Source organism: Xylona heveae (genome assembly GCF_001619985.1).
Source record: "Xylona heveae TC161 unplaced genomic scaffold L228scaffold_5, whole genome shotgun sequence".
In the NCBI taxonomy this organism is placed as follows: Eukaryota; Fungi; Ascomycota; class Xylonomycetes; order Xylonales; family Xylonaceae; genus Xylona; species Xylona heveae.
In genome coordinates, this window is record NW_017264197.1 from 322188 (window position 1) to 349886 (window position 27699).

The 27699-nt window shown below is 48.6% G+C and overlaps 10 protein-coding genes across 10 annotated transcripts; 6 read left to right on the top strand and 4 right to left on the bottom strand.

Annotated features, from left to right (window-relative positions):
• Positions 1-683: 683 nt before the first annotated feature.
• Positions 684-1776, bottom strand: L228DRAFT_267970 (hypothetical protein; the record flags this gene model as incomplete). Its single annotated transcript, XM_018335053.1, has 7 exons — positions 684-813; positions 883-940; positions 997-1034; positions 1095-1120; positions 1220-1228; positions 1337-1543; positions 1726-1776. The coding sequence occupies 7 exons, from the start codon at positions 1774-1776 to the stop codon at positions 684-686; spliced, it is 519 nt and encodes a 172-aa protein (XP_018188133.1).
• Positions 1777-2708: 932 nt separating this feature from the next.
• On the top strand, positions 2709-5914 carry L228DRAFT_128965 (hypothetical protein). Its single transcript, XM_018329082.1, has 3 exons — positions 2709-3542; positions 3614-3913; positions 3969-5914. The coding sequence occupies exons 1-3, from the start codon at positions 2902-2904 to the stop codon at positions 5722-5724; spliced, it is 2697 nt and encodes an 898-aa protein (XP_018188134.1). The 5' UTR covers positions 2709-2901; the 3' UTR covers positions 5725-5914.
• On the top strand, positions 5914-6682 carry L228DRAFT_128911 (hypothetical protein). The gene has a single exon (XM_018329081.1). The coding sequence runs from the start codon at positions 6104-6106 to the stop codon at positions 6641-6643; it is 540 nt and encodes a 179-aa protein (XP_018188135.1). The 5' UTR covers positions 5914-6103; the 3' UTR covers positions 6644-6682.
• Positions 6683-6684: 2 nt separating this feature from the next.
• On the bottom strand, positions 6685-8581 carry L228DRAFT_260751 (hypothetical protein; the record flags this gene model as incomplete). Its single annotated transcript, XM_018334286.1, has 2 exons — positions 6685-8372; positions 8522-8581. 2 exons carry the CDS (start codon positions 8579-8581, stop codon positions 7116-7118), a joined length of 1317 nt encoding a protein of 438 aa, XP_018188136.1. The 3' UTR covers positions 6685-7115.
• A 423-nt stretch (positions 8582-9004) lies between these two features.
• Positions 9005-13862, bottom strand: L228DRAFT_229728 (P-loop containing nucleoside triphosphate hydrolase protein). Its single transcript, XM_018330513.1, has 2 exons — positions 9867-13862; positions 9005-9802 (listed from the first exon to the last, which is right to left on the bottom strand). The coding sequence occupies exons 1-2, from the start codon at positions 13517-13519 to the stop codon at positions 9445-9447; spliced, it is 4011 nt and encodes a 1336-aa protein (XP_018188137.1). The 5' UTR covers positions 13520-13862; the 3' UTR covers positions 9005-9444.
• A 1585-nt stretch (positions 13863-15447) lies between these two features.
• Positions 15448-16028, top strand: L228DRAFT_229730 (putative 60S ribosomal protein L39; the record flags this gene model as incomplete). Its single annotated transcript, XM_018330514.1, has 2 exons — positions 15448-15862; positions 15980-16028. The coding sequence occupies exons 1-2, from the start codon at positions 15744-15746 to the stop codon at positions 16026-16028; spliced, it is 168 nt and encodes a 55-aa protein (XP_018188138.1). The 5' UTR covers positions 15448-15743.
• A 157-nt stretch (positions 16029-16185) lies between these two features.
• L228DRAFT_246912 (trafficking protein-like protein particle complex subunit 1) lies at positions 16186-17590 on the bottom strand. Its single transcript, XM_018332516.1, has 5 exons — positions 17396-17590; positions 17114-17336; positions 16885-17030; positions 16699-16787; positions 16186-16650 (listed from the first exon to the last, which is right to left on the bottom strand). The coding sequence occupies exons 1-5, from the start codon at positions 17430-17432 to the stop codon at positions 16636-16638; spliced, it is 510 nt and encodes a 169-aa protein (XP_018188139.1). The 5' UTR covers positions 17433-17590; the 3' UTR covers positions 16186-16635.
• Positions 17591-17968: 378 nt separating this feature from the next.
• L228DRAFT_129154 (Pkinase-domain-containing protein) lies at positions 17969-20844 on the top strand. The gene is made up of 7 exons (XM_018329084.1): positions 17969-18232; positions 18318-18387; positions 18446-18595; positions 18717-19104; positions 19167-19579; positions 19635-19772; positions 19823-20844. The coding sequence occupies exons 1-7, from the start codon at positions 18111-18113 to the stop codon at positions 20642-20644; spliced, it is 2103 nt and encodes a 700-aa protein (XP_018188140.1). The 5' UTR covers positions 17969-18110; the 3' UTR covers positions 20645-20844.
• Positions 20845-23800: 2956 nt separating this feature from the next.
• Positions 23801-24455, top strand: L228DRAFT_129208 (hypothetical protein). The gene has a single exon (XM_018329085.1). It carries the CDS (start codon positions 23833-23835, stop codon positions 24286-24288), a length of 456 nt encoding a protein of 151 aa, XP_018188141.1. The 5' UTR covers positions 23801-23832; the 3' UTR covers positions 24289-24455.
• Positions 24456-25378: 923 nt separating this feature from the next.
• On the top strand, positions 25379-26989 carry L228DRAFT_267977 (kinase-like protein; the record flags this gene model as incomplete). Its single annotated transcript, XM_018335054.1, has 2 exons — positions 25379-26797; positions 26858-26989. 2 exons carry the CDS (start codon positions 25379-25381, stop codon positions 26987-26989), a joined length of 1551 nt encoding a protein of 516 aa, XP_018188142.1.
• Positions 26990-27699: the final 710 nt, after the last annotated feature.

The window sequence follows — 27699 nt, forward strand, 5'->3', positions numbered from 1 at the left end:
GTACGGACTGGCAAACAAGCGGTTTCCACAATTAGCACTACGTTATGTTCAATTGTATTATCATCCCTGAAGGCGGCGAAAGCAGGCGAATATGGTGTGGTTCTGGTAACGCAACTTTCCCTTTCCCTTCTCTCAATTTTCTCTTTGTGTTTGTTTCTTTTGGATCTGAATTCGGCTTTTTGGCGGCGATCTTGGGATGGCATCTTGTGAACTACACAGGGAAGAAAGAAGGCGTCGGATTATAGAAGCAAAATCAAGCACTCAGTTTTTATTCCTTTTTAAAGGAGGTTTAAGAAGAGCAACCGCCAACTTGGCATTAAACTTCAAATTTGATCAAGGTCCTTATCTCTGAATCGAAACGCAAATCAAGGACACGTCTATAGTAGCACTCATTCTTCCAACTTCATATTAATGTCCCTCCTTACGTTATCGACAGCGGTAAACTTCGCTGAGCAATCGCAGTCTTCGTTTTCAACAAGAGTCGGAAAAAACTAACGCCACAAAAAGGTAACGGACGACAAATCTCAGCTCTCAAAAAAAGAGACCGAAGTCACAATTCCTCATTGCGGCATCAGGGGGGACAAAAGCGCCATAGCCCGTTCATCCTGGTGTCCCCTCAAGCAGAAGCATGTCGCATAAAGAGCCAGGAGTTTCGGCAGTGTATCTGTAGCACGATGTGACCTTTACAACGCATGGGGCTTAGCAGTGGCCTGGTCCGCAGTGGTGCGGAGGTTGGCAGAGGTGGAGCTGCTGCTAGAGAAGTAGCGGGAGAAGACAGGCTGGATGAAGGAGCGGAAGACAATTTGGGCGCCACTGTGGTGGTATGACTGTCAGATACGCTCCTACCACATGTTTTACAGAAGGGTGAAGGGTAAAACTTACCCAGTCTGGGGAAGAGCCATCCACAGAACAAGAACGAACTTGAAAGTGTAGTAGAAGGCTGCCATGCTGTTAGTTTCTTGGCATGTGATTGCGCGCATCATGGAAAATACATACGGAACCAGTAGACCGCATTCACGGCGCTCTCAAACACTCTGATAGCAAAGTTAGCGACGTCTGATTTTCATCCAAGAGTGACTACGGCTTTCACTTACGTGAGGAAAGCATAGACGACCCAGTACTGCACAAAGCCATATTTTGTAAGTCACGTGCTCAAGTAATTGATTGTTAAGGGGCTCCTTGCTGGTCGAATAGCGAGTCAGGAGATAAGGTCACGTACCGTCAACCACTATATTACAAGTCAGCCGGTCAATCCATAATCTTTGACTTCTTTGGCGACGCATCGCAGCAAGTGCGCAGCGAAGAAGAAGAAGAAGCGGTTCTCACGATAGCTTACCTGAGTGTCATCGGACTTGCCGGAGGTGAAGAGAGCTTCCAGGGAATAGTATCCTGGGATGGCGAAACCAGCAATATTGACGAGGAACTCGCCAGCAATATTAAAAAAGACAAGGAAGAAATAGACGGCTGCAAGACCCAGGATAACGTAGACCTTGGGAACGGAGGTCTGGCGCTCCAAGTTGTTGAGGACAGGGTACTTGGAAAGCTAGGATATCACCAAAGTTAGCTCATTCATATAGCTTCATGTTCCATTCTCTTTAAACTGTCAAAGGATTGTTGCAAAAAAAGATTGTGGGACGTGGAGAACCCTTGACGGGTAATAATAACAGAGACCAGTTTACGGTCGGGGCGGGTCAAGCTGGTTCAGTGGTCGTAAAGGGAACAAACCTCTTTGTCGAGCTGGGAGATCTGATGCTGAGCACGGTCTTGGAAAGACATTTTGCTGATTTGATAGTCAATTGATTTAGTTCAGCTATAGCAAGTTGCTGGGGGGCGAGTCTGAAAAGTCTCAGATATGAAGTCGGGAATACGTGACAAGCTTGAAAAGGACGACGATGATGATGACAGAGTGGGCAGGAGAGAGGGAGAGGGAGGTTCTGGAAGCTAGTGACCGAATCGAGAGGGCTTAGGCCTCTCTTTTGGGAGGGAGGGCCGCGAAATTCACACTAATCGCAAGGCAACTACGGGGCTCTCAGGCTCTCCGCTCGTTTCGCTTATTCCCAGTTGAAACTGCGATGACGAAGGAGAAACTGGTGAACCTCGATCCGTCCACCAAAGCCGGGAATGGACGTAATTGTAGCTGACCTAGCGGCGTATACCTCTCCAAGAGTAGCTGTTGCCGTACACTCAGTGTAGCTTACATCCCTCTGACCGCCAACTTCTCTCGCTAACTGAGATCAGCGGTACCTGCTAGGTACTCTTGGCCTCGTCTCCCACCCAAGAATGTTCGCTTTTACGCCCTAAAGAGAAGCCGTACTGGAAAGGGGATACACGTGACCAGAACACACCCACAATCCAGTTACCTGTTTGTCGGTCGCCCTGCGCAACCAGCCTCTCTTTCTTTGTTATTGACGCACAACACGCCTGGTCCTGCTTCGACCACAGGCAAAGTCCTCGACAAACCTCCCGAAAGGGCCCATCTTCGCCGACTTTCGACAGAGCCTGTACTCGACCCATCGCGAGATCCTGCAACTTGAAGTCTTCATCCTTCGAGTCGCTGTGGTCGACGAATTCTCGCGCTCGGTTTTCGTGTGGTGTCAGGCATCCTCAAAACGGTCCACCTTGAGTAGTTGGTGACCACAACATCTGACCCACCACGACGTCGATTGCCAGACAACACAATCCCCGAGTATTGGATCGTTGTCGACAATAGAACACAGGTTTGTAGGAACAAAGATGGACGTTGCGATGGAGCATCAGGGTGCGCATCCGGATCTAGGTGGGTTTTTAACATCGACGCGATCAGATCAACGCCATGGTGTGGGCGTGGTGTTGCTCTGGTGATACTTTAGCGCGACTGGAGACTGACATGGACCCAAAGGGAATCCGTTGCAAAATGGACAGATGAGTGCACATGCCGCCCGTTCACGATCAAGCACTTCGGTCTCGTCGAGAGGTCATCGTCGACCGCTCTCTCGTGCCTCGACAACCAGCTTCCACTCCACCAATACCCAGGTCTCGCAACATAATGCTGCCGATGCCAGCTTTGGAATCGCTCAGCAGCATCCTCAAGATGCCAACACCTTCCCATATACGCACGAGGAAGGGCTGATATTGCAATCAGCGCCTCAGTTAACGAACCCTCATGGCTTCGTGCTCGACCCCGCCCTGCACGGCGGCATGCCCCATGGAATGTCCTATCCTGCCGAAGGAACATTTGCAGAGAACATGGCTGTAGCTCCTTCGCATCCTCAACCATACCCATCGTTTGAAGATACCCAACACGCAATGTTTCATGCGCACAACGCAGCAGCAGCCGCAGCAGCAGCCGCAAGTCGAAGCGCCAGTGTAGTCGATATGAAACCAGATGATACGACAATTAAACCGAAAAAGGGATCAAGTTCAAGTATTGCCAATGATAATGAGCTTCGTCGCCTTCACCGTGAAAATAAGGGCCGTTCAATCAAGGAGGTTGCCTGCGAAGTTTTAGCAAACGAGCGAGGGCCGAAGGCCGAAAAGACGAAGCAAGTCTTCGCCATGCTCTGGTAAGTCTATAAATGCTCGAGTAGATCGAATCACTTCCATGAGGCACGGCGCTTACTCAAATACGTGATAGGCTTGACAATGTTTGCAAGAGGAGCACGGGTTCTGTCCCCCGCAACCGAGTGTACTCGCACTATGCCACCAGGTGCGGTACAGAGCGGGTTGTTCCCTTAAACCCTGCCTCGTTTGGAAAGCTCGTGCGAGTAATCTTTCCTGGTATCCAAACCCGCAGACTGGGGGTCCGAGGAGAGTCAAAGTATCATTATGTTGATCTTTCCTTATCCGATGACAATCAGGACGGATTAGATGTAGAAAGAGCGGGCGGTCGTAATGGAAGTATATCCTTGGGCCCGCCTGGAAATTCTAATAACAAGTAAGTTATTGTCCTTCACAACTCAATAGAAATAATGTCTTACATATTTCGTTAGTCCGAGGTCACAATTCCCCGCCGACACAGCCGTTTTCCCTGGGCCCGGTTTGTCTTCCTTCGGCGCCTACTCGCAAGCTTTTGTGCAGCCCTCGGGAACCCGGCAACCAGTTTCAGGTAGCTTGTTCATAGACCTACAAGGTTCGAGCATTGAACGGATTACTAGCCCCACCAACATGATTCAGCAGCAACTTCACTTCTCTAGCTCAATTGATGTGCCCTTGGAGGGTTACGAACCAGTAGTACTGCCGAAGATTCATGAATATACGCCGGAGAAGACAGATACAGATATCGCCGACGCTTTAACAGCATTATATCGAACTCACTGCACGTCTCTGGTTGACTGTATACGATTCTGCAAAGAACGACAATTTTTCCGCCTTTTTACACAATTCCACGGCACACTTACCGTTCCTGTGCAAAAGCTCCTGGCACACCCGAATATTGCTCCATGGATCGCGGAGTGTGATCGGCTCATGTATCAAAAAATGATCCGATTCGTAGCTCCGTTGGCGCTGCAGGTTATCCCAAAGCAAGTTCTGGATTTTTTGCGGCTTGTATCAGAAAAGCTTTGCTCCCACATCTCGGCGACCTTCCAGAACCATCCGGCCCACTTAGTTCAAGCAAAGCTTAACCCAGCAGCGACTTTTGCCAGTCTTCTAAGCCGCCTGCTAAGAGTAAACGTAACTGCTCACGCAGCAGCAAACATGCTCTGTAATGATGCCAACCGAGACCAGATGTGGCACGATTGGGTGCTTTTCCTGAGACCCGTCAAAGTCCTGGAGACTGTTCTGCCCAACTGCGGCTATGCTGAAGCTCTTCGCATCTTGACTTCGGACGTTCGAAATGCCCTGGAGCCGCTCAATACCGACCCTTTTCTCGAAGCTGGGACCATTTATGAAGCAGCCAGTTTTGCCTCTGCCAATGCACCTGCACAGCCCCAAAGCATTGGCGTAAATGGCAAATCCACAGAGAACTTCCTTGAGCGATGGGCCGGCTTTCTCGCCGATCTTCCCAAGCGATTTCCCCAAGCCAGCACGCGGGTCCTTCTGCAATGCATCGAAAGCGTAGGCACTGCCGCACTGCGAGATCTAACGATAGCTGGAGCAAACAGCTTTGGTGCATGGTGGGTAACCAAAGTCTGGGTAGATGAAATGATCCGCTGGCTTGTTGAAATGGGCGGCTTTCTTGACCCTCTTCCCCCAGCCAGCCCAAGCGCTACCGAAGTCGCGATGCCATCGGCAACGAGTAATCATTCTATCAGTGCCGACTCACTATTTGGCGGCGCCACTGCTGTTGGTGCTGCTGCTGCCGCCAATGCAGGAAATCCTCCTCGCCCGCAAAGCGGAATGAGCACTCATGCTGACAGCCGGTTCAGCAGCATTGACGTTGATTTTGGCACTGCGCCTGGCGGCCCAGAAGACAACAGCAATCAAGAGCGCAAACCAGAACACTCCCACCAGCAGCAACAACTCCATCATGGAGGAGTTCAGCATCATATTCAGCAACCCCAACATCATCACAGGCACTCAAATTCTGCTCTAGACACTGCTCACCACGCTACTCCTGCCTCTGCAGGATTCGGCGGCTCTGTTGTCGAAGAGCAGAACCACGATGATTCTGGGATCAGTATCCCGTTGTCGGACGAAGATCTCGCGCTGGCAAAATACGGCAGTTTCGTCACCGAGGGAGATTCAGGTTCGGGCGCGAATCTCGGCTCAGATCCCACGGGGAGTGGCGACGTTGTGGTGTGTTGAGTGAACGCTCCCATTTTCAACGTCACGACGCTCTCGTCCATTTTGGGCTTTTCCACTTCCAAAAACCTTTGTCGCGGGATTGGCGTTTCTGGAATCATCAATTTTGTCTTTTTGTATTCTTGGGCAGCTCCTATTCCCTTAATACCTTGCGTTCGTCTCTTTCTCCCCAAATTTTGTTAATTTTTGCTTTGCTATTTATGTTCTCCATCTACGTTTACTACGTTTGGCGGCCTATCTTTGCTTGGCCTCTCACGATCCCATTTTCCTCCTATCCTATTTTTTGGCCTCAGTTCTGGCCTCAACCGCACGAGCCACTCAGTCACGAGTCTCACGAGAACATTACGCATATCATAACGTATGCTCACGTACGACATGTATCATGCATGCATGTATTGGGATACGCTTGCCGTCCTTTTTGTCCAGGGAGCTTTCCTTGAACCATCCGTGTTCTATTTCCTGGAATTTTCTGGGTTTCTCTCTATCTCGGATCTTGGAGACTGTCCTTTTTCGACAGCTTAGTTTTCAATATCCCGTCTTCCTTTTTTTTCATTGTTCTTCATTTCTTTCATATTGTTTTCTCTTCCATTTCGTGCGTTTCAGCTTCTACAGGTTTGTTCATCTGCTCCTTTCTTTCATATTTATCTTTGTGATCTCCTTTTATTTCACTTCTCACTTCTCGTTTCAACCCCAGACGTTTAATATCACTTGGTTTCCTTTATATTCTTGGTATTTCTCTCTACTTTCCCAAGGGACGGCGGCGCAGGTCGGGGCTGCGGTAATGCAAAATAGCACACGCAGATCAGCCAAGGAAGGTTGGTTGGTTTGCTGGTTGGACAGTGAACATAATTTTTCGCGTTTTTGGCGTTGTACAGGTGTTTCTCGTCAACTTTTAATTTATATTTTCGCATGCTTGGGATGAGATATCAAGCTTATATGAATGCATCACGTTATTTTCAAATTGTCTGTTGCATTGATTCGAGTAATATCTATCTGAGATAAAAGTGACGTGCCGTGCAGAGATATACGTTATCGTGCCGCAGAGTAAAAAGGGCGCCAGATGTAAAGAATAGGCATATGATACTGCTTTGAGTTTCCAGTGGAACATTTCTAGACTCCTACTTTAAGCATACAAGCAATGAGAGTCGCGATGACAATGAAGAATAGATGGAAGCTTGATTTCCGGAGAAAGTGAGTATTTGCAAGGGTGATACGGGGTTCATAAATGAAATAATGAATTTGTCAAAGCAATGGGGAAATGAATCGCATAGAGGATATCGATGTAGACAGAACAAGGAGACGGAAATTGAGAATAACGCTACAATAAATTTTCAACGTCACCACAATGCCATTTCCACACCCAACCATGAGCCGGTAATCGGAAAAGCACGACATCAAAGATGAGCCGCCAAGGTAGGATCAGCATGAATAATAATTCGTTCAATAGATTTGGATTGACCAAATTCCTCAATCCACAGACGCAAGCGGGCACGCAGCTGGCTCTCAAACCGAACAATTGACGTATCGGCAGAAGGAGGGGCCAAATACTCCCTCAATATTGGATCCAATCCACGATACGCAAAGTCAATTTGGTCAGAAACCTGATCGAAGCCTGCTGAGCGTGCATAGCGAACAATAGAGTACAGATAGTCCGAGATGTTTCTGCCGGAACGCACGTCGTCGACTGTGAACTTGTCATTGCATAATTTCTGGAGTGCAACAACGCCAGGCATTTTGAAGCGTGAAATGAGTTCGGCACACCATGTGCTGAGACTCTGGTGAAGAATTGCCTTTTTGGCGCCACTCAAATGTCCATACCAGAGTAATGCATCTCCACGGAGGCAAAGAAATAGATTTCCAGCCACCAACTTATCTCCTTTGAGAGTTGCGTAATCGCGAATCCTGTCAACGAAATGGAAGACGTCAGAGTATATGACTGTGTTGTTGATGTAGGAAAGCGGCTGTTCGTCTCCAGGACTGAAAAATCCTACCTCGTCGAGGTCCCAACGAGCTTGCTGTCCTTGAAGCGTTGTTGCAAGTTCACGAATAGCTGATGTAATGGTCATAATGGAGACCGAGTCATTGTTAGGCACTAGAGAAGGACTTGAGGAATTCGTGGATAATGAAGAGACAGACATTGGTTGGCTTGACTCGGTTTTGGAAGATACGGGCACAGAATCAAACGCAGAACTACTTCCGTTGGTAGAATGATTGCCAGTGCGATTGATACCGTCAGGAACAGCCGCCGGCGGATTTTTGATATCTGGTTCAATCTTCGAATCCCAACTTTTGACCGCACCACGAATCTCATTAACTACCACGCGTAAGTCATCGAGCTTAACGTGCAACCGGATAATATCGTCTTCGATGGGGTAGATCCTATCGTCCAGCAGCTCTCGAAGCTCTTGAGCGGGCCCTTGACACGAGCTTATTCCTTCCGACTTTTCCTGTGAAAGTTTATATTCAGACTCTCCCTCTCCATGTCCATTTGCAACGTATGTGTCTTTTTGCCCTGTAAGTGGTTCAGAGGCGTGGCGTGGCTGAGTAGAAGTTTGATGCACATTTGCCCGCTCTTGTGAGACTCCATTTTTGGTCACATAGGTTTGGTCGAGACAGGGATGTGCCGTATTGGTACCAGAAGTCGAGATACCCTAAAAAGCCTGTCAGATTTGAGCTTCTTCAGAAACAAGCGGGAAGCCGTTATTATGGTTTGGATAGGCAGAGAGCATATCATTCGGCAGTGCTCGGCATCAAGTTTAACCATCAAGTTACCGAGAAGTTGACAACGAAATGCAGTTACCATAGCACCACAGCTAGCAGACTCTAGCAACCCAACGGATGGAGCATCGCCGGAAGTCATATTGAGAAAGAAGGGGTGGAAAAAGAAAAAAGAGACCAGGTCAGAAACTGAGATTATAGGTGCTTGGAGAACGCGGAAGCCCCACAGCTAAAATTCAGTTGAAAGAATCTCTCTAATAGAAGAGTTGTAATTAGAGAACACATTGCACTTGTCGAAAGATCTATAGTATTTGGGGAATATTCGTGTTTGAGCAGACAATCCTCAATGAAGAAGCCTCAAAATGACACTCAGCGCTTTCCAAAAGGACGCAGCACATAAACATTGCTGTTTCCCACGTCGGCGATAATAGTAGCAATCAGCAAAAGCAGCGTAATACATTATCAACTTTAGGAGAGAGCACTCGAAAGCTACTGCTAATACGAGAACTCCGAAGAATAAATTAGCGGTGGAGGTGACGCGGATTGCAGTTATTTGTTTTGAATTGTCTTCCAGGGCGAACGATGGGCCCAGTTATAGCTACCCAAAATGGCAATGATTGTATAATTACACAAGTTTAACTAATTTTGCGGCACAGAAAGGGAATGGGGATTTGTGCTCCTTTGCATACATTGATATAAAGTATGTATATGAATATAAGATGGTGATTGGAGAGTTAAATTAATACAGTAGAATGTGATCATGGTCCGATAGTTTAGTCGGTGACGCGTATAGACAGAAATTATACCTGTAGAGCCTAGCCTGGCTTATAAACGAAATGCCGCAATGCCATGATGTTAAGAATTATCCCACCCAGATATATGCGCCGGTTTTGCTGCTGTAGAATAAATGCAGACGCCAAAAGCTAACAATCAGATATAGGCTCGATGCCTCCAAAGGACAGAGGTATAAAAAGCGTTCTCACAACTTCGGCAGGCTGACAATGCCTACTCAGCCTTGCCAAGACTCTGGAGGTTGACAAGCTCAAAGTACCTTGCTTTGTTGCGAAGCAGTTCAGCATGGGTACCGTGCTCAACAATACGGCCTTGGTCAAAGACGTAAATGATGTCGGCCTTTTGTATAGTACTGAGTCGATGTGCGACAGCAATAGTAGTACGGCCGCGGGCAGCAGCATCGAGTGCAGCCTGAACAACCTTTTCTGATTCCGAATCCAATGCTGATGTGGCTTCATCGAGCAACAAGACTTTCGGATCACGAAGAAGAGCACGGGCAATAGCAATTCTCTGCTTTTGGCCACCAGAAAGCATACTGCCCTTGCTACCGACAACTGTTCCGAATCCTTCCCTATAAGCAAAAAATTAGCAACGGGATAGCTTTCCGGTTGCGGGGATTTCACGCAAGAACTTACGGAAGAGACATGATAAAATCGTAAATATTAGCATCCTTGCAAGCCTGGACAATTTCTTCTTCCGGAACATCCTCACGGTCGGCTCCAAGAAGAACATTATCACGAACCGTGCCTTGGTAGAGCGTGGGCTCTTGACTAACCAATGCCAGATAGCTACGGTAGTCGTTGACGTTTAACTTTGAGATCTCTTTGCCGTCGATGAAGACACCTCCTGACAAAGGGTCATAAAATCGTTCGAGCAGTGCAATAGTGGTGCTCTTTCCGCAACCGCTAGCGCCGACGAGGGCAACATATTGGCCAGGCTTAACCGTTAGGTCGAGGCCTCTCAAGACCGGTTGTTCGGGACGAGTTGGATAACGGAAGTGAACGTCACGGAATTCGATCATACCATCCATGCCGCTTAAGCGTTCTCCCTCGCCTGACCAAGTGTCAATGGTCGGTTTCCGGTCAAAAAGTGCTTTCAGCTCCTGAGCCGCCAGTTTCGCTTTGCCCATGTCAGGCGCAAAGGAAAAGATGGTGCCGGCGGATTGGGCGCCGAAAATGATAGAGGAATAGCAAAGGAAGAATTGAAACATCGAGTACTCCCCATCCGCGATAAGTTTTCCACCATACCAGAACCCAAGAGCTGTACAAAGGAACATGAACGATTGAGAGGCAGCGTAAAGTAGGGATGACTTGAGCACGGATATAAAACTTGTCCTAGCCTGTTGGACAAGCGACTCATGGTATTGATCCCAGACATCATGTTCTCGAGTCAGTGATGCGACAGTTCTGATCGCAGAAGTCGCTTCACATGCATAACTGGCAGAGTGTTCGTATGCCTTCTTCGCTCGCTCCTGGAAATGGGCAAGCATCCAGAAACGGAAGAAGCCACAAGCGAGGAGAATAGGAACAGTTGCAGTGCATACGAGTGCCAACTTCCAGCCGATCGCGCAAGATAAAGCAATCGACGCAATCAAAGTTGTAAGAACAAGAAGAATTGTGCCAAGGGTAGATCCACTCATTCCCGCAAGGTGATTGGTCTCCGTGGACAAGAATGAGGTCAGCGCGCCGGCCGTATTTTCATCCCGGTCAAAAAATTCAATGTCCTGCCGTAGCATGGTCCGGAATGCTTGAAGGCGTGCGCGATGCACGAGTCGCTCCGAACAAAAGGCAAAAGAGATGCCCTGGACACAGAAAGCGATGAATTCGATAAGAGCGAGCATGAGATACATTCCAGACCAGAAGTCTGCATCATGTCGGAGCTTGTGAACCTGTGCAGGCAAAGGCAGGGAGAGCGCAACAATGGCCTTTGCAAAAAAGACAGACTGAGTAGGATTTCCGCCTCCACAGACGATTGAAAAGGCAAGGCCCAGGAGCATGAATAGTCTCTCTTTGCGATTGAAAGAAGCAACAAGCTTTATCAAAGTCCACAGGGAGTACTTTGGACGAGATTCTGGTTGCCTTTGCTTGAGAGCCATGCTTGAAATGGATTTCGTGGTTTGGGTTCGATTCAACTTCTCTGCCATAGCAGCATCTTCAGGGTCTGATTCGAAAGCGTCCTTCTTTTCTGAGGTGGGAGTTCCAACGATTTGTCGATCACGCTCATCTAAGATAGGAACTTCGTCAATTGCCTTATTCTCGTTGATAGCTGCAATACGCTGCGCCTCGACAAGGTTGTAATACGCTGATCGCAAGCGAAGAAGCTCATCATGGGTACCCTGTTCGACTATACGACCACGGGACATGACAACGATGTTGTCGGCTCCTTTGATGGTTGACAGACGATGAGCAATCACAATTGTGGTTCGGCCAACGGCGGCAGCATCGAGCGCTGCCTGCACAACGCCTTCACTTTTCGTATCCAGGGCGGAAGTAGCTTCATCCAGAAGAAGAATCTTAGGATCGCTGACGATCGCACGTGCAATAGCGATACGCTGCTTCTGGCCACCAGAGAGCAGGAAACCCCTCTCGCCAACATGCGTCTGGTATCCTTCAGGCAGAGAAGTGACAAAGTCATGGGCATTTGCCATCTTAGCCGCGTTGATTATGAGTTCTTGTTGCTTTTCTTCAGATACGCTCTCATATTTTGTGCCAATCAACCCATGCCTGATATTGCCGTAAATGGTCGTAGCGAAGAGAGTAGGCTCCTGGCTAACCAAGGAAATCTGTTGTCGAAGCCAACGGAGGTTTAGGGTTGAAACGTCATGGCCGTCCAACAATACCTGGCCGCCCACGGGATCATAAAAACGCTCGACCAAATGCACGATAGTACTCTTTCCGGAGCCTGATGCACCAACCAGCGCGGTCGTTTTTCCTGCAGGAACCACAAGGTTCACATCATCCATGATTGTAACTTCCGGCCGTGAGGGATAAATGTGCTTGACATGTCGAAGCTCCACCGTGCCTTCCAGCGATTCTAATTTCTCGCCGTCGTCCGTGACCGAATCCAGGGGTGAAGCACGGTCAATCGTATGATAGATTTTTGTGGCTGCTCCCACAGCGGTAGTGAAGGCCTGCGCGTTGGGGGCGACGTTTCCAAGCGCAAAAGCTCCGATCATGACCGACAGTAGAATAGTCAGGATGTCCTGAAGACTCATGTCGCCAGCTGCAAGGTATCTCGATCCTTGCCAGAAGGAAAGCCCGTAATTCAAGTACATGACACAGAACATACCGGCAAGCATGACAGCCAGTGCTGTTTTGGTCTTGGCGCCCCATTTTTCCCCTTCGGTCAAGTAGGAATCGTACTTTCTAACCAGCTTTTCTTGGGTGCCGAAGGCCACAGCATTGCGAATGGAACTAATGACTTCCTCTGCAATGGTGCCACCTTGAGCATAAGACTCCAGAGCTTGTTTATTGTATTTGACAATAAAGACGGAGCCGCCGCCCATGATAGAGAAAATAGAAATGACGACCGAGATCAGGATACCAGTCAATCGAGCATACTTGATGAAGCCGATGACGAATGCAGTGATGAAGGTTGATAGAGCCGTCAAGGTAAGTCCGAGTTTTTCCGACATACCATCCTGCACCAGATTCATATCTGCAGTAATTCGCGTAGTGATTTCTCCAGCGCCAAGTTCATCGAAGAAAGCAATGTTCTGGCGCAAGATGGCGGCGAGGTACGCCTCACGAATCTTCTGAGCAACGTGTTCACCAGTGTAGATGAAGCCTACAGTGGCGATGTAGACAGTCGCAAACTCGCCAATTGCGAGATAAACAAAGTAGAGGGTGTTATGGTTGAGGGCGTGCGTGAAAGTAGAATGGGACGCAGTACCCAGAAAAAAGTCTCGGAAAGTGCCTGTGAGTTTGCCAAAGACGACAGTCATCAAAGGAAGAACGGCGCCAGCAGCAATGGCACAGAGAGCGCTGACTGCCATAATGAAGATATCAAGCTTCGTGGCATAGCGGAATAAGGTAGTAAAGGTCACCTTCACAGAAGGAATGTCCAACTGTCTTCTGATGATTCGACGTTCGTCCTCAGAGAGGTGTGCATATGGATCCCCGACCTCAGCACCACCAACTTTGACAATTTTGGAGTCTAGCTTTTTGAGTGAGGTGGAATCTTGCCGTTCGACCACAACGGCCTCTTTCCCTGTCGATGGGGCATCTTTGAAAGATGGTGCATCGCTCGAATTGCCCGATACAGGTTTCTCTATCTCGTGCGCCGTCATGGCTTGACCGGGAGGATTATCTCCCTGAAAGCCGTGGAGCAATGCTCACGAGAAGCCTCTTGTTGAGGAAACCGTGTGATTTAGATGCTAGCCTGCCTCGAGGCAGGTTCCAAGTGTCCAGGCTTTTCGTATGGTTGATATATAAATCGGAGCGCACGGCGCAGCGATAAGTGGCAATACAGGTATATGGAAATGATAGTGTTTCAAGTATAGAAATGCAAGACAAAAAAACTTTTTAAAATTGAGGAGGAAATAGTGAAAAGTATATATACGTATATATTCGCTGCAGATGCTCAAATACGAATTCTCAAAAGATGAAGATGACAGCGGTCTAATTAAATTCAAATAATCAGCAACGAGGACGGGGCCAGCCCACTCCAGGTAGCCGGGCATAACAATGGCTCAAGCATAATTTCTGGCTCGGAACGAGGAGATACCGAGGAACTTTGACCCCGAACGGGGTAAAATCGTCGGAACTTCGTTTAGACAACATCCGACCTTCTCCTTTGGGCCAATTGTAAGGCAATTCAACTTGCCATCCCCTCCCTAAGCGAATTGGCCTAAACAAAGCGCAACAGACGGCCCAGACTCTGTAAGCGATACGGGCGAGGGGTGACAGCGTTGCAGGGGAGTCCTGGGAGCCCTGGGAGCCCTGGGAGGGGCCCTCGGGGCCTCTGGGGAGACCAGTTGAACGAAAGGGATAACTAATTGAAAAAGCAGAATATAACCTCGTCAAACGATGACTGCTATGCTGACACTGGTCTGACACAATCTTGCTTAGCACCAACGTGATAAGGCTACAAAAAGTAGTCTTGGAGTCATCGAGCAAAAGAAAGTTCTCTCAACAGCATTCAAGAGTATCAAAGTCCATGCACGAGATGACTCATTCACTGAGCCGATCTATATTGCTGGTCTTAATTGCTCTTGCCTGAGGCGGTAACGCCGAAGGTGGGAAAAAAAAAGTCCCCGTCACAGATCGTTCCCGCTCCTTTTCTCTATCCCTATCCAGTATAGCGCCGAACATGAGCCACGAGCCACGGGTGACCCTATTCTGCTGCCTAAGTCTTAAGTCCACGTCGCCCTGTCGTAAATTATGCTTCATTGGAAAGGCTTTGCGGGACCCAGGCAACGTCAAAACTGGGACGACTTATTCCAAATCCAGTTATCAGCGTACGACTCGAGCCCTGAAAGCTGTAGCCTGAATTTACATCAAACGTATTATTTGACTAGCACTATTAGCACCTGTTGACACGGAAAGTTGACTTCCGAATGCTGGCTTACTGCACATGCATACCTCGCGTAAATTCATGGAGCAATACGGAATATGAAGTACGAGTAGAGTTTTCATAACTTATCTCCGCTCCGTCTCCATGTCACCAGTAAAATATCTGGTTAAGATCCTGTGAGCGGGCCATCCAACGGGACTTGAGCCAGGAGTACCCAACTACCGAATCTTCAGATATCCACCATTGTTTCATCTCCCATACTCGGAATGCCTACTATATATACATTAAATTTGCACAATTTTTTGTGTCGTATTCAAAGCTCGACAGCTTAAGAGCTGTGAGCATGGGTGTTTCTCGTTAGACAATCATATAGATTCGACGAACGATAGATTTTTTTCTGCTGAGTTTTATAAGAAAATTGCACACTAAGTCAGATTTCTTCTTCAGTCCATACCCTATATGAAACTCTTTGTATCTCGAATTTTGAAGTCTTTATATGCTCTGCTGCCTCGGTCGTTTGTTGGTCCTTTGTCGCTCCGCTAGGCTATTTTCCCAATGTGGATGCAGACACGTGACTGAGTACGGTACGTACCGCTTTTGATCTCCCCCTCACCATACCCTAGGGCTCACCACGAAGAATATTGCTAAGCGAATGCAAGTGGATGATCGAATGCCGCGCTATTGACTGTCCACAATCGACATCGACGACTACTTTCGCCCAGTTCACCGCGGAAGACATTCAAGATGCCGGTATGTTACCTTCTTTTTGGTTTCATAGGAATCTTTAAATCAAGCGAAAGAGGAGGGAAATATGAAATACCTAGATTGATGCTGTTCGGATACGAGGGTGATTCAGTTGGCGACATCCACTGAATCTTTCATCCGAGCCGTCATGAAACATCTGGATCATCCGTATCTTCAGTCGAGATAATTTAGAGGAATTTCGAGAAATTTGGGCTGGAACGCTCGAGCTTATATGGGATTCGAAATGGAAGCTGATGCGAATATCTTCACAGAGCCACAAGACCTTCCGGACGAAGCAGAAGCTCGCCAAGGCGCAGAAGCAGAACCGCCCTATCCCTCAGTGGATCCGTCTCCGGACTGGTAACACCATCGGGTACGCACTATCATAGTTCTTCTCCGCAATGAAATAAATCATCAAACCCGTTGATGAGACAACTAAGGACTTGGTCCTCCGAGAAAGTCATATCGCTAACATACGTCTTTCGCACAGCTACAACGCCAAGAGAAGACACTGGCGCAAGACCCGCCTCGGCTTGTAAACAATTCTCCTATCGAGCGCCTTCAATTCGGTTCAACTGCTACGATATGGGATGTGGTGGATTTTGTCTGACGGAACGAATGGAATGATTGTCGATGATTCCCGATCAAAGCACTTAGATCCGATCGTCTAGACATCGAGAACGGGCGTTGATCTGCCCTTATCCATCATTCTATAGGCTACTAGGCTTAATGAAAACGGGTTAATTAAACAACTTGCTTGGTCTACTTCCAGTTGATATCATATGCATGCTGCATTGAGGCAAAAATTCCCTTAGGTCTTTCTCAAAGCTACTTTCGATTGGCTTTTATCCGGAAACTGTCAGCGCAGAACATCTCGACAACATGACATTTCTGCGACCCTCCGACTTCGAGTAATGCGCGTATCTTAGAGCTGTCATTGTTTCTCCCCGTTGCAGGGTTTCTGTTTTCAAACCCGCCGAAACCCCCTCAAAAACAGAAAAAACAAGAAAACAAAGGTCATTTGAAGTCTATTGCCGCCCATAAGCAACCAAACGCCTGATGCCATAAATGTTTATACTTAAGGGTATTAAATCCATCCTTTGGTTCTAAGAATGTAAGAACTACTCGATTAGCTCAATGCTGCCGTTAAAACGCGGCACTCTACCGAAAGTCAGTCAAGCAAAGGAGCAACAGCATTTGCAAACTCACGATGAAACTCTCCACCCCCATCTCGAATAATTCATTGGCTACTCCTTCGCCCTTAGGGTGCTCAACCGGACTGAGAGGGTTCTTCACAACTGTTGTCGTCTTAGTATAAGCAGTTTCCATGGATTCCCAATCTCAGAAGCTCGTCAAAGCCACAAGCATCTCCGTGAATGGTATGTAGGGGCGTACCAAATTCAACATAAAGGTTTACGTATATCTGATGCAAAACCATGCGCAGATTATTGGTTTTCGTATCCGTGAGCATAACGAACTTGAGGTTGGTTGGGGTCTCATAATAATGAAGCTTGTATTGGCCGGTCGAGTATGAGACGAAGCTGGACAGGATTGAGGTCAGCATCCGCTTCCTAGTTCTCTCGTAGAGGTCGGATTGAGTTATTGTGAGTTGATAGAAACTTACTTGTCGTCCATACCGCCGAGCTTGCGGACCATATTCCTGAGCGAGAAAACAGTACCAAAAAGGAGTTTCGCATCGTCTTGGGCAGTGAGCCCAGAAGGCTGCGTGCTTATGGCATCCTCGCCGTCGTAGGTACCGAGGGTTGAATTTGATTGCGGTCGGCCTTGCTTGCTCGGTGCTGAAGATACTGGTCGTGGTAACCAGTGTTTACTGTATATGCACTCGGCTGGGCAGGTAATATGTGAGTGCAGAGTCAATAGATCACCTAAGAGGAGGCTGGCTCACTGTGACGATCAAATATGTGAAACGAGTACACGACCATCGCGTTACTCAGAGGATACGTCCTAAATACGAGCTTCAACTCATCCAAGGGAGATATAGAGTTCCTGATGTTGATGTTATAGCCTCCGTGTTTCTCTATCGGCGCTGACTGTACTGTAGGTTGTGATTGATTGATCTGATTAAAGTTAAGCTATAGCGCCAAGCCTCGGTTCTCATGTGCTGCTGCTCTCGCTTTGTTGGTGTCTCAAAGCAAATCGGCCGATCGCCTACCGCCTGGACTTTTTGGGGGAAGTAATCATAACCCCCGCGCGTATCGGAGTAGTTTCATTTTCTACTACGTACTTCGTATTGCTGCTCGACTTAAACTTTGGTTAATCTGGCCCACTATAATTCCGACTAACATAACGAACTGGTCGTGCACCAAGAATCAGTGATCTATCTGCAAAACCTACCGTTCCTCAGATGCGAATCGGTCTCCTTGCACCAAACGTATCCCTCTCAATACAAGGCAAAAGCATCAGACTGTCAGCCTGAGATTCGATCTGTACTGCTTGCCTTCATTTGCCAGTATCTAGCGCATAGATGCGTCAATCAAGTCGTCCCTAAATCTCACATATGAGATGTAGTATATGCATCAGTTCATTTGCTTGAGACTGCGCCGCTTCATCATTTAACTTTGCATCTGGACGCTCGCCGACAGGGGCGTTGCGAATAAAATATGGCGACCACAAAGAGCTCAAATGAAGCTCAGCAAGCCGCAGGAATTATGCTCTCGAGCGAGATCACTGTGGACGCACCAGCATTAGGAAGCAGTGGCAGACCGCCCATGGTAAAGCATTTGTACGTCTAGCAACCGCTACACACTTGACTTCCGCGTCAACTGAAGCTTGAGGCGGATCTCTAATAAGATCAATGATCGACATAGGTCAACACCAGCATATAAAAGCCCACTGAGGCACCATCAGCGTAGCCACTCGACTCCAAGACAGGTGAAAGTGCGTCTCAATCTCGCAAGGGCAGTGCATCGAGAATGCTCGACTCATCGCTACTCAGGAAACTCTCAATGCTCGCTCAAGCTATACCGACAGTCAAGATGGCGGCGCTTCGCAACATCGCATCAATCAATACCTGATCAAACAGGAAATTGGACGCGGATCATTCGGATCAGTACACCTTGCCGTCGATCAATACGGAACAGAATATGTGAGAATCATCTCCCTGCTTGTATAATCTTGCCACATATGCTTCTGTTTTTCTATGCAATGACGTTGGGATTTGTCGAGCTTTGTCGCTCTCTCGAACTATGCTAATTCACCGCTTCCAGGCCGTCAAAGAATTCTCAAAATCTAGGCTTAGAAAACGTGCTCAATCAAATATACTTAGAAGGCCACATGATTCGAGTCAGCGATGTAGTGGACGTCTAAGGTTTGGCTCGAACGCACCATTCCACCATCCCCCCGCCAGCGAAGACGCCGAGAATCCCCTTTATCTGATCAAGGAAGAGATTGCAATTATGAAGAAATTGCACCATCCAAATTTAGTATCTCTTATAGAAGTTCTCGATGATCCGGATGAAGACTCGCTTTATATGGTGGTTGAGATGTGTAAAAAGGGCGTGATCATGAAAGTTGGTCTTGACGAGCGGGCAGACCCTTATACCGAAGAAGAATGTAGATATTGGTTCCGAGATTTGATATTGGGCATCGAATATTGTATGCTTCAGTCTGGCCTCTCAAAAGATTTATGGGTTCTACAGCTGACGATACATTGATAGTGCATGCGCAAGGAGTTGTACATCGTGACATTAAACCCGACAACTTATTGTTGACGCAGGACGACGTTCTGAAGATCGTTGATTTTGGCGTGTCAGAAATGTTCGAGAGGGCTACTCCAATGCTGATTGCAAAGTCCGCTGGATCTCCTGCCTTTCTCCCACCTGAACTCTGTGTATTGAAACACGGCAAGATATCGGGAACAGCAGCAGACATTTGGTCTATGGGCGTTACTCTTTACTGCCTACGCTTTGGAAGACTACCTTTCGAAAAGCATGGTATGCTTGAGCTATTCGAGTCTATCCGTAGTGATAGCGTAGAGTTTGCAGACGGTTGCGACCCGCAGTTGCAAGATCTACTTTCAAAAATTTTGGTAAAGGACCCAGCCAAAAGGTTGACTATTCCAGAGATTCGGGTGAGTCCAGCAGATTCTGCTTTGTTTCTTCGTCTCAGAAGCTCATCACTCTTAGAAACACCCTTGGGTCACCAAGGAAGGAACTGACCCCCTGCTATCGGCAGAGGAAAACACTGCTGAAAAAATGGAACCACCAACAGAGGAAGAGATGAACTCAGCCATCACTGACAAAATGAGCAAGCTTCTAATAGTCGTACGTAGAGTATCTTTGTGAAGCTGAATTCGAGATTAACATAGACTTAGATGAAAGCCGTGGCCAAGTTCAAGTCGCTGCTGACGAAAAGACGCCCAAGTTTATTTCAAGGCACCCTTGGACAAGGTGTCCGAATTGTGCGGCCACCGCTTTCAACATCTCCTCCAGCCTCAAGTCCTTGGCTTCATCGAAGCAAGAGCATGGATCTTTACGATCGACGGCGTGTGGAGCAAGCCTTAGCAGCAGAGGGCGTACATCGGGAACTTGACGCTATCACACCGGAAGACCGCATTCCGCTCCCACACCGAGCAGATAGTATGGTTGTTGTAGAAAGCGGTATCCAAAGTCCGAGTGATCGACATGGCTCGAGAACGGAGGAGTCCACTGGACCCACATCCGTGTCCGAAAAACTAGCTTTGGGCAGCGGAAGAGAATCCCGGAGCGACGTATCGGCGCCCACTGCTGAGGGCGGAGAGCGTCGTCGTGCAAACGGAAAAGGCCATGCACAAGACCCTCTCGAGAATAGTATCTTGCTCGATGTTGGTCTTGGTGGCGACGACGAGGATGGCGGCGCCTCAGCATACATCCTGAGCGAATCGCCAATGGCGACGCATGATCATATCTATGAGATGGCATATCAAGAAGAGATTGATCGAATCAGGAAAACTCACGGACGAAATACTTCACTTTACCTTACTCGTCGCGTCGATAACGTGCAGAGGTTAAAGGAAGACGAAACTCTTTTGGGGCGGTCCACGACACCGGCGACACCGGCAAAAGGCGGATTGGCATCTCTCGTTAATCGTGTAAGAGGTCAGGACGATGAAAAGGAGCAAGCAGGTCAAAATAAGCAAGAGGAAAAGTCAGAGTGAATTGATTTACCTTTTCACTGGTGTGGGGCTGGTCATTGGCCGTCCAGTCAAATGCCGCTCCGTTTGCGCCTGGAAATTCCAAATGGTATGATAAGCTCAGCCTGGCCGGTATCTCGCGCTTGAAACTGGAGAAGCCCGGTGCGGGGCAGCGCATATCATGCCCAAGGCTGGCTCCTCCAGAAGACATTTCTGAGGAGCAGAATGATCCAACATACTTCTTTCAATAAGTGGCGTAGAATTGATATCGATCGAGGACCTTGCAATGCGTCATATCAAGAAGCACGATACTTTCATAGATCAAAATAAGCGCCTGGTCGAATTTGCGATAGGTCCTTTACAATAGCTTTTATTATACCAGCTTTTTACTGCCATTGTGCCGTCTCAGAATTTTCTAAATTAATGGAGAAGGTTTTGGAACGTGGAGTGGGAAAGGTCATACTTGTGAGCACAAGCGCTTCAAATTTATCTAGGATACCGTCAAACCGAAATGGACTTCACTATGGTCTTTGCTATAGCGTACAGATAGACATGAAAGGGTTGCAACTTCGGCTACGGTCTGAATGCATCGAAACGATTTGCAAGCTCCACGCGACGGATCGGTTGCTCTTTTACCAGCGTCAAAGGAGAAGATCAAACCATGGGGGCATAAATATATGACGGCTCTTGTAAAATCAAAGTCGAAACCGTCCTGAATGTTACAGGTCAATCGGCTCAATGTCAGGTCAGAGTCTAGAGATCGGTGGCAGTTGCAGTCTCGATCATCTCTAGTCACCTCGATGAAGAATCCGCTGTGTGCAGCTTCTTAATTATGAGGGATTTTTTCTTCCTTCGCTTTACCCTCTAGGAAATTCGTCATCAAAACTCGATATCCCTCTTAGGAACTGCTCATTTCTATTTGATCCTGATCCCTTCTTCCCGATAGGCCCAAAGTAACCGTTATTCTTGTTCTTGTCCTTTTCTCATCTACCAAGTAGGACAAAGGTACAATCATACAGGCTTTTGTGTGATATCAGAAGAGGCACTTTCTAAGGCTGCGCCACTCAATTGCCCCGCATTTCCCTTGATCATCAACAGGGCTCGACTCATTGTGCAGCATACACTAGTTTATTTTGTCATGACCAAAGATGCGCCGGATCTATCCGATGCAAAAGCACAACGTTCCGCAAAATAGTCATGGCGGTGTAAAGGTGAAGAAACGGCACCGCCTTGAAGGGGAAGAGTGCGGGGAAGATGATGAAGGGAAGCTTGTTTCAAGCGGCCCTGAGCTGATAGCACCTAGGTATGCAAGCTTTGGGTTGTGCCTAAGAGCCTCGCTACAGCAGCGGCTGGTTTTCTCGACTTAATCGGACAATTAAGGGCAAGGATGCAAGGCAATATCAAGCAATGTGATACTACCAAAAGTTTGGGCCCATGAATAGCATATGCTCAAGAGCAATGTTGCCCTGAGCACTCTCGACTATTCAAAGCAGTCCGTGCCATCAAGAAAGCTTGGGATTCGTTGGTCAATGCTTGTCGACGTGCCGCTGTTCAGGAGAAAGAGACAGCATCATGGCTGCGGTGTTACCCACGGTATCAAACGGAGGCCCGGCAGCTATTTGTTAGACTGCAGGAGCTTGACCGCTTGAACGACGACCAACCCTCTTTGAAGCTCACCAAGCTAGATTGTGCAACGACTGAAATACGCATACTATCGGCTGATCCTCGCATGCATCAAAGTCGTTCCTGCAATGCTGCTGCACATGCGATGCACTGTTTTTCTTTGATATTAAATACAAGCGACAGACATGTGATTGGACCTAACTCTTGTGAAGCTTCACGAGCATATTACCATTTAAAGTAGACACTAAATATGAAACATGGACTCAAGCTTGCAAACGGTCTGCCGCTCACTGTCTTACTTGGAGAGGACGGTTCATTGTCCAGCTTCTGATACATCCATTTCAGACTTGACAACGAGACGTGCAGGATATATTTGCGAGGAGAATAGTGTTTCATCATTGTTTGTGCCAATCTTTAGAAACAGTTCCATGAACATATAAGAAAACCCTATCATAGGGGCCGGGATATTTTGTTTTCGTTGCATGCGAATAGCCGGGAATAGCGAAGCTGAAATGCCAGATTAAATTTGCTCTGACTATTCAATCTTTGACAAGGTATGCTAGAAGGTTAAGCGGCCCGGAACTTGGTCTAGCTGTCCACGTCAATTTTACGGAACCTCAATGACATGGATGATACTGGTCAGCAATGAATTTGCGGTGTGAGGCTCGTTGACCTGTTAAACCAGACAGTTGAAGGCAACGCCAAGATGTTCATGGCGCAACGGCGCCGCGGGACGGAGGGACTTAGCTTGAAAATGGTTCAGCTCGGATGGTCCCTTGGACACGTTGTCCGGCTGGGCAAAGGCTACGGAACCATAGATTTGGGAAAAGAAGATCCGTCCTTCAGGGATGATAGACGGCATGAGTAAAGGGCACACCCACGATCCTACAGCATCATTGTCAAAGCCATAATAACCATGCAGATAATACCTCTTTTATGAAGTCCCGCGTATGCGGCACCATAAAAAGCGGAACATGGGAATTGCCGGAATCTCCCCGGACGAGGATCCAAGCCAAATGGTGCTTTGAGGCTGATTGGAGGTTACATCAGATGTCTTTAGCTGAATGTTGAAGCTTTCGTGTCCCGATACTAAACAGGCACAAGGTATAACTATACTCTTTCTTACCATTACGGGTCTGCCTAGAGGGGGCACGGTTCGCGAAAAGAACACCTTTACACTGAAGAGGTAGGGAGCTACCTCAGCAATAAATGAGAGTATCGTCATTGAATGGGTTACTGCTGTAGCAGAATCAATTGGATCACGACGGGCTCTAATTGTTCGATCCATCTTTCAACATCATAATCTGTTGATCACTCGGCTGTTTGGGCTGAAAGTCGTCATGGTAGGGTTGACATGCACTGTCCCATTACGCATAGATAACTCAGATTTGTCATCATGTTCTCATTGCCAGCCGGTCATAGCCGTTGCTTCCTTGGGGATGGCTATTGTTCGCTCATGCTCGCTCCTGCGTTGGCTGCATGGCTCTGCACAGCCTCGAACTTGGCGAATTCTCTTCAATTTGGCTTCTCGTCTCCTCATTTTCATATCCCGTAGGAGGGAGTGCGATAACTGAAACAAGAATTCGGACATGCGAGCACAGCCGATTCCACTTGGTCAGAGCTGGACGATGCCTGGGCAAGCTCACATCAAAGGCAATGTGGTGTTAACACCCGTATTAAATGAGGACACTTTTGGGTGTCTTTCCTACATGGACAGCCTGTCGATCACTGACTTCACTTTCAACGCCCTGGGGGGCCCCCGGTTGAATCCTCCGGATCAAAACACCCGCGCCCTCGAGCTCAGTGCTTTCTCACTGCGTTCCCAGTGGCCGAGGTGTGTGTGTTTTTTTTTTTTGACGTGCCTGGAGAAGGCATCCCACCTTTTCCAGAGGGGCATCTGGATTTTTCCAACCGGGTTGCTGTCCATTGCGATCTTCCAGGGCATTCTGCGACCGAAACCAATTCTAGCCTTGGCCCTTTCCCAGTCCAGCACAGTTCAGCCCCCCCAAGTGCCGCCCAAATTGCTACGAGGTATAGGTAGGTAAGTTACCTACCTAGGTAGGAGAGAATAAAGAGGCTCGATCGTGTGCGGATTGGAAGCGCGTGTGCGCATGAGAGCCATTCTGACTGCAAGTTCCCCACTAAAGACCCGCTAACTGACTTTTTGACCCCATTCATACCCACTACCGCCATCACAGGATGCTACCACGGTGGAGTTATTCTCTCTCTCCCTCTCTCTCCCAGTGATGCTTGAAAGCGGTGTCGCCATTGACTACGATTATTATTCCCACTCCCAGCCCCTCCCTCCTCTCCTTCCTTTTGCTTCCTTGTCCCATTCACCCGCCTAGAGGTGAGAGGTGGCTCCCCTTCGGCCCGCTCTAGCACCTTCGCCCGCTTTGCAAGACGTTTGTCATCCAATTCACCCTCCCCCAACTGAGCCGAAACGAGGGGGTTGAAGCAGCAGTAAAACGAGGTCCTGGGTCCAGGACAAAACGTCCTTGTCGCCGCCAGTAGTCGCCTCTCTCGTTTGTCAAAAAACTATTTCTGCTTTGCTCTTTAAACCACTTCATCCTTTTTCTGCCCTTGTTTTCTTTTCTCTAGTACCGCTGCTTGTTCGCCTCTGTGATTGTGTGCCTGTGCGCGCGTGCGCTTTTTCTCCCTTCATTTTTTTCTCGTGGTGAAATAATATCAGATCACTCTGGTCATCTTTCGACAAAGCTACCAACGTCGACCAATCTCTCAGAACCTATAACATCATCGTTCTCCGGATAGGCCTCACCCCGATCCCGGTGATCCGCAAGGCCCCCCCACCGTTTATCCTCTTGGACGGCTTTTTTTTCTGGTTTCACCTTGAGGCCGTTGGTGCCTACTGAGCCGTTTTGACTTGCTCGTAAGGCGGTCTCTGTGGGCACTGCCCGTCCACTTACCTTTCATCACTGCACGCCCCACTCGTCATCGGGTAACGCAGTTTCTCGAATTTCTTTCCCCATCCTACGCGCTCTCTAGTATCTGCCTCTGCAGCTGGGAGCCGACGAGGGCACCGCCGACGCCTCTTGGTGCAACATCCATCGACCCAGCCAACCTCCTCGGACCGCCACGCCCTACCGCATCTCACACGCAGACATAGCTCCGCAAATGGACGACGCTGTCCGAACGACCCCAGCACGCTCCCCCTCGACGTCATCCGCCCGCTCTCAGGATGCTAAGCCTTCCGCCGCGCCTCCCATTACGGCGACCATCCCCGAGATTGCTAATCTGAGACTGGAAGGAAATGGATCCCTCTCGCCGCAAAAGCGGCCGGGCATAACCAACCGCTTGACGCGCATGTTCTCACAGCCCAAAAGTATTTCCAAAGACACGGATTCGGGAAAGGAAACAAATCGTACAAAGGCTGGAGACCAAAGTAGCGCTTCTGATACCGATACAAGCGTTTCAAGTAAGGCTCGTCGTCCGGCTATCCCATCGCGACAGGGCTCCATGACGGATAAGAAGGGCGCATCGAATGGCTCCGAGGAGCGAAAACCCACCCCGACCGGAAGCAAGAAGGATCATGATCCAGCAAACCCTGCGGGCGTTCGGCGCTTCGTGATGCGCGAGGATGGCACGCACGAACACCACCTCAAGAGCGCCAAGCGGCAGGAGAAACTCTCCGACATGCTGAGGGACATGCTGGGCAGCAAAAAGAAGGACGACCATGGACACGGTGACGATCAGCAGCTCTCGCTCATGTCGAACTGGGTGGATCAGCTCAAGAAGGAGAAGGAGCGTTTGCCTTCGGACAAAAGGGGCGGTCCCAATGCCACCATGAGCTTGGTCGAAAAGTATGGCAAGTGTCAAGAGATTGTCGGCCGCGGTGCTTTTGGCATCGTGCGCATCTCACATAAGACGGATCCCCGCGACAACCGGGTCGAGCAGCTCTACGCCGTCAAAGAATTCCGCCGCCGGCCACAGGAGTCGCCGAAGAAGTACCAGAAACGTCTGACCTCTGAGTTTTGTATATCCTCGTCCCTGCGACATCCAAATGTCATTCACACCTTGGATCTGCTGCAGGACGCCAAGGGTGACTACTGCGAGGTCATGGAATTCTGCGCCGGAGGTGATCTCTATACCTTGGTTCTCGCGGCTGGCAAGCTCGAGGTGGCAGAGGCGGACTGCTATTTCAAACAGTTGATGCGCGGCGTCGAATACATGCATGAAATGGGTGTCGCCCACCGGGATCTCAAGCCCGAGAATTTGCTGCTGACCACTCATGGCTCGTTGAAGATCACCGATTTTGGAAACGGCGAGTGCTTCCGAATGGCTTGGGAGAAGGAGGCGCACATGACAGCCGGCCTCTGCGGCTCAGCGCCCTATATTGCGCCGGAGGAGTATGTCGATAAGGAGTTTGATCCCCGCGCGGTCGATGTCTGGGCAACGGGTGTCATCTACATGGCAATGCGGACCGGCCGCCATCTCTGGCGGGTCGCCAAGCGTGACGAGGACGAGTTCTACGAACGATACCTAGAAGGTCGCCGGGATGAAGATGGATATGGCCCGATTGAGACCTTGCATCGGGTAAGTGCTTTCTTATCACAAGCCAGGTTATGATCATATGCTCATCATTGCTGCCCACAGGCCCGCTGTCGCAACGTCATCTACTCCATCTTAGATCCGAATCCAACCCGTCGGATAACAGCTTCGCAAGTTCTCAAATCTGAGTGGGGCCGAGAAATCAAACTGTGCAAGGCAGGAGAGGAGGGTTTCTAAAACGGCACGCATAGGCGTGACCAGTCCCTCCGCCGACAATGATAGGTTCGCTGACTGAAGAGGGTTTCCTACTATTTTTTCTCCTCCGGGACTTATCCATCGGCTGCTTCCTCGAATCGCTAGGACTCCCACAACTGCTTCTACGCAGCCGCTTCCTCGATATTTCCTTCTTCTAGTCCAGGGCGACATTGCTTTTCTCACGACAAAATGGCATTGGCAGTGATAGTAACTGTCCATCTTGTTCATTTTGCATATCTGACCTCTCCATCCTGACCTGTATATTCTTTTTTCATCTCCTCACCACCATCTCATGTTCTCCTTTCACTTGTATGATCCGCGCAGTTGTTATTCGTTTCAGCTTCATTCGTTCTCGCGCGATTCAGCGGGTGGTGTTCAACATCCTGATTGCTCGTCACAAAGCAACTGTGTCTTCATTTTTGTTTTTTCCTTTTGTCTTTCCCCTTTGAACTTTCGTATCTACGGGTTCCGTTTCTTACTTTCTTTTTCAATACCTTATTCGCTTCCACATCAATCACCATGCGTTGCATGGTGATTGGATCGGGTTGATCATCATATGGCTGCATTCAACTGCTTTGGAGGGTTTTGCTACTCCATATTGGTTGGGACCTTGCGGGAACTGATCTTCCCCAAGATTTGCCAAGATTTGCCAGAAAGAATATTTTAAAGGGCCTAAAGCCAAGACTGGCGTC

What these genes read in the sequence shown, in the direction of transcription:
- L228DRAFT_246912 (XM_018332516.1), bottom strand. Translation starts at nt 17,432, where the DNA reads ATGGTCGTGTACTCGTTTCACATATTTGATCGTCACA. An exon ending in TCACATATTTGATCGTCACA is followed by an intron (nt 17,337 to 17,395) that starts GTGAGCCAGCCT and finishes TTACCTGCCCAG; the next exon opens with CCGAGTGCATATACAGTAAA. An exon ending in AAACCTTTATGTTGAATTTG is followed by an intron (nt 16,788 to 16,884) that starts GTACGCCCCTAC and finishes AGACGACAACAG; the next exon opens with TTGTGAAGAACCCTCTCAGT.
- L228DRAFT_129154 (XM_018329084.1), top strand. Translation starts at nt 18,111, where the DNA reads ATGGCGACCACAAAGAGCTCAAATGAAGCTCAGCAAGCCGCAGGAATT. An exon ending in ATCAATACGGAACAGAATAT is followed by an intron (nt 18,596 to 18,716) that starts GTGAGAATCATC and finishes CACCGCTTCCAG; the next exon opens with GCCGTCAAAGAATTCTCAAA. An exon ending in TGACTATTCCAGAGATTCGG is followed by an intron (nt 19,580 to 19,634) that starts GTGAGTCCAGCA and finishes CATCACTCTTAG; the next exon opens with AAACACCCTTGGGTCACCAA.
- L228DRAFT_128911 (XM_018329081.1), top strand. Translation starts at nt 6,104, where the DNA reads ATGCATGCATGTATTGGGATACGCTTGCCGTCCTTTTTGTCCAGGGAG.
- L228DRAFT_229728 (XM_018330513.1), bottom strand. Translation starts at nt 13,519, where the DNA reads ATGACGGCGCACGAGATAGAGAAACCTGTATCGGGCAATTCGAGCGAT. An exon ending in GATTTTATCATGTCTCTTCC is followed by an intron (nt 9,803 to 9,866) that starts GTAAGTTCTTGC and finishes TTTTGCTTATAG; the next exon opens with GGAAGGATTCGGAACAGTTG.
- L228DRAFT_128965 (XM_018329082.1), top strand. Translation starts at nt 2,902, where the DNA reads ATGAGTGCACATGCCGCCCGTTCACGATCAAGCACTTCGGTCTCGTCG. An exon ending in CAAGTCTTCGCCATGCTCTG is followed by an intron (nt 3,543 to 3,613) that starts GTAAGTCTATAA and finishes AATACGTGATAG; the next exon opens with GCTTGACAATGTTTGCAAGA. An exon ending in CCTGGAAATTCTAATAACAA is followed by an intron (nt 3,914 to 3,968) that starts GTAAGTTATTGT and finishes ATATTTCGTTAG; the next exon opens with TCCGAGGTCACAATTCCCCG.
- L228DRAFT_129208 (XM_018329085.1), top strand. Translation starts at nt 23,833, where the DNA reads ATGCGAGCACAGCCGATTCCACTTGGTCAGAGCTGGACGATGCCTGGG.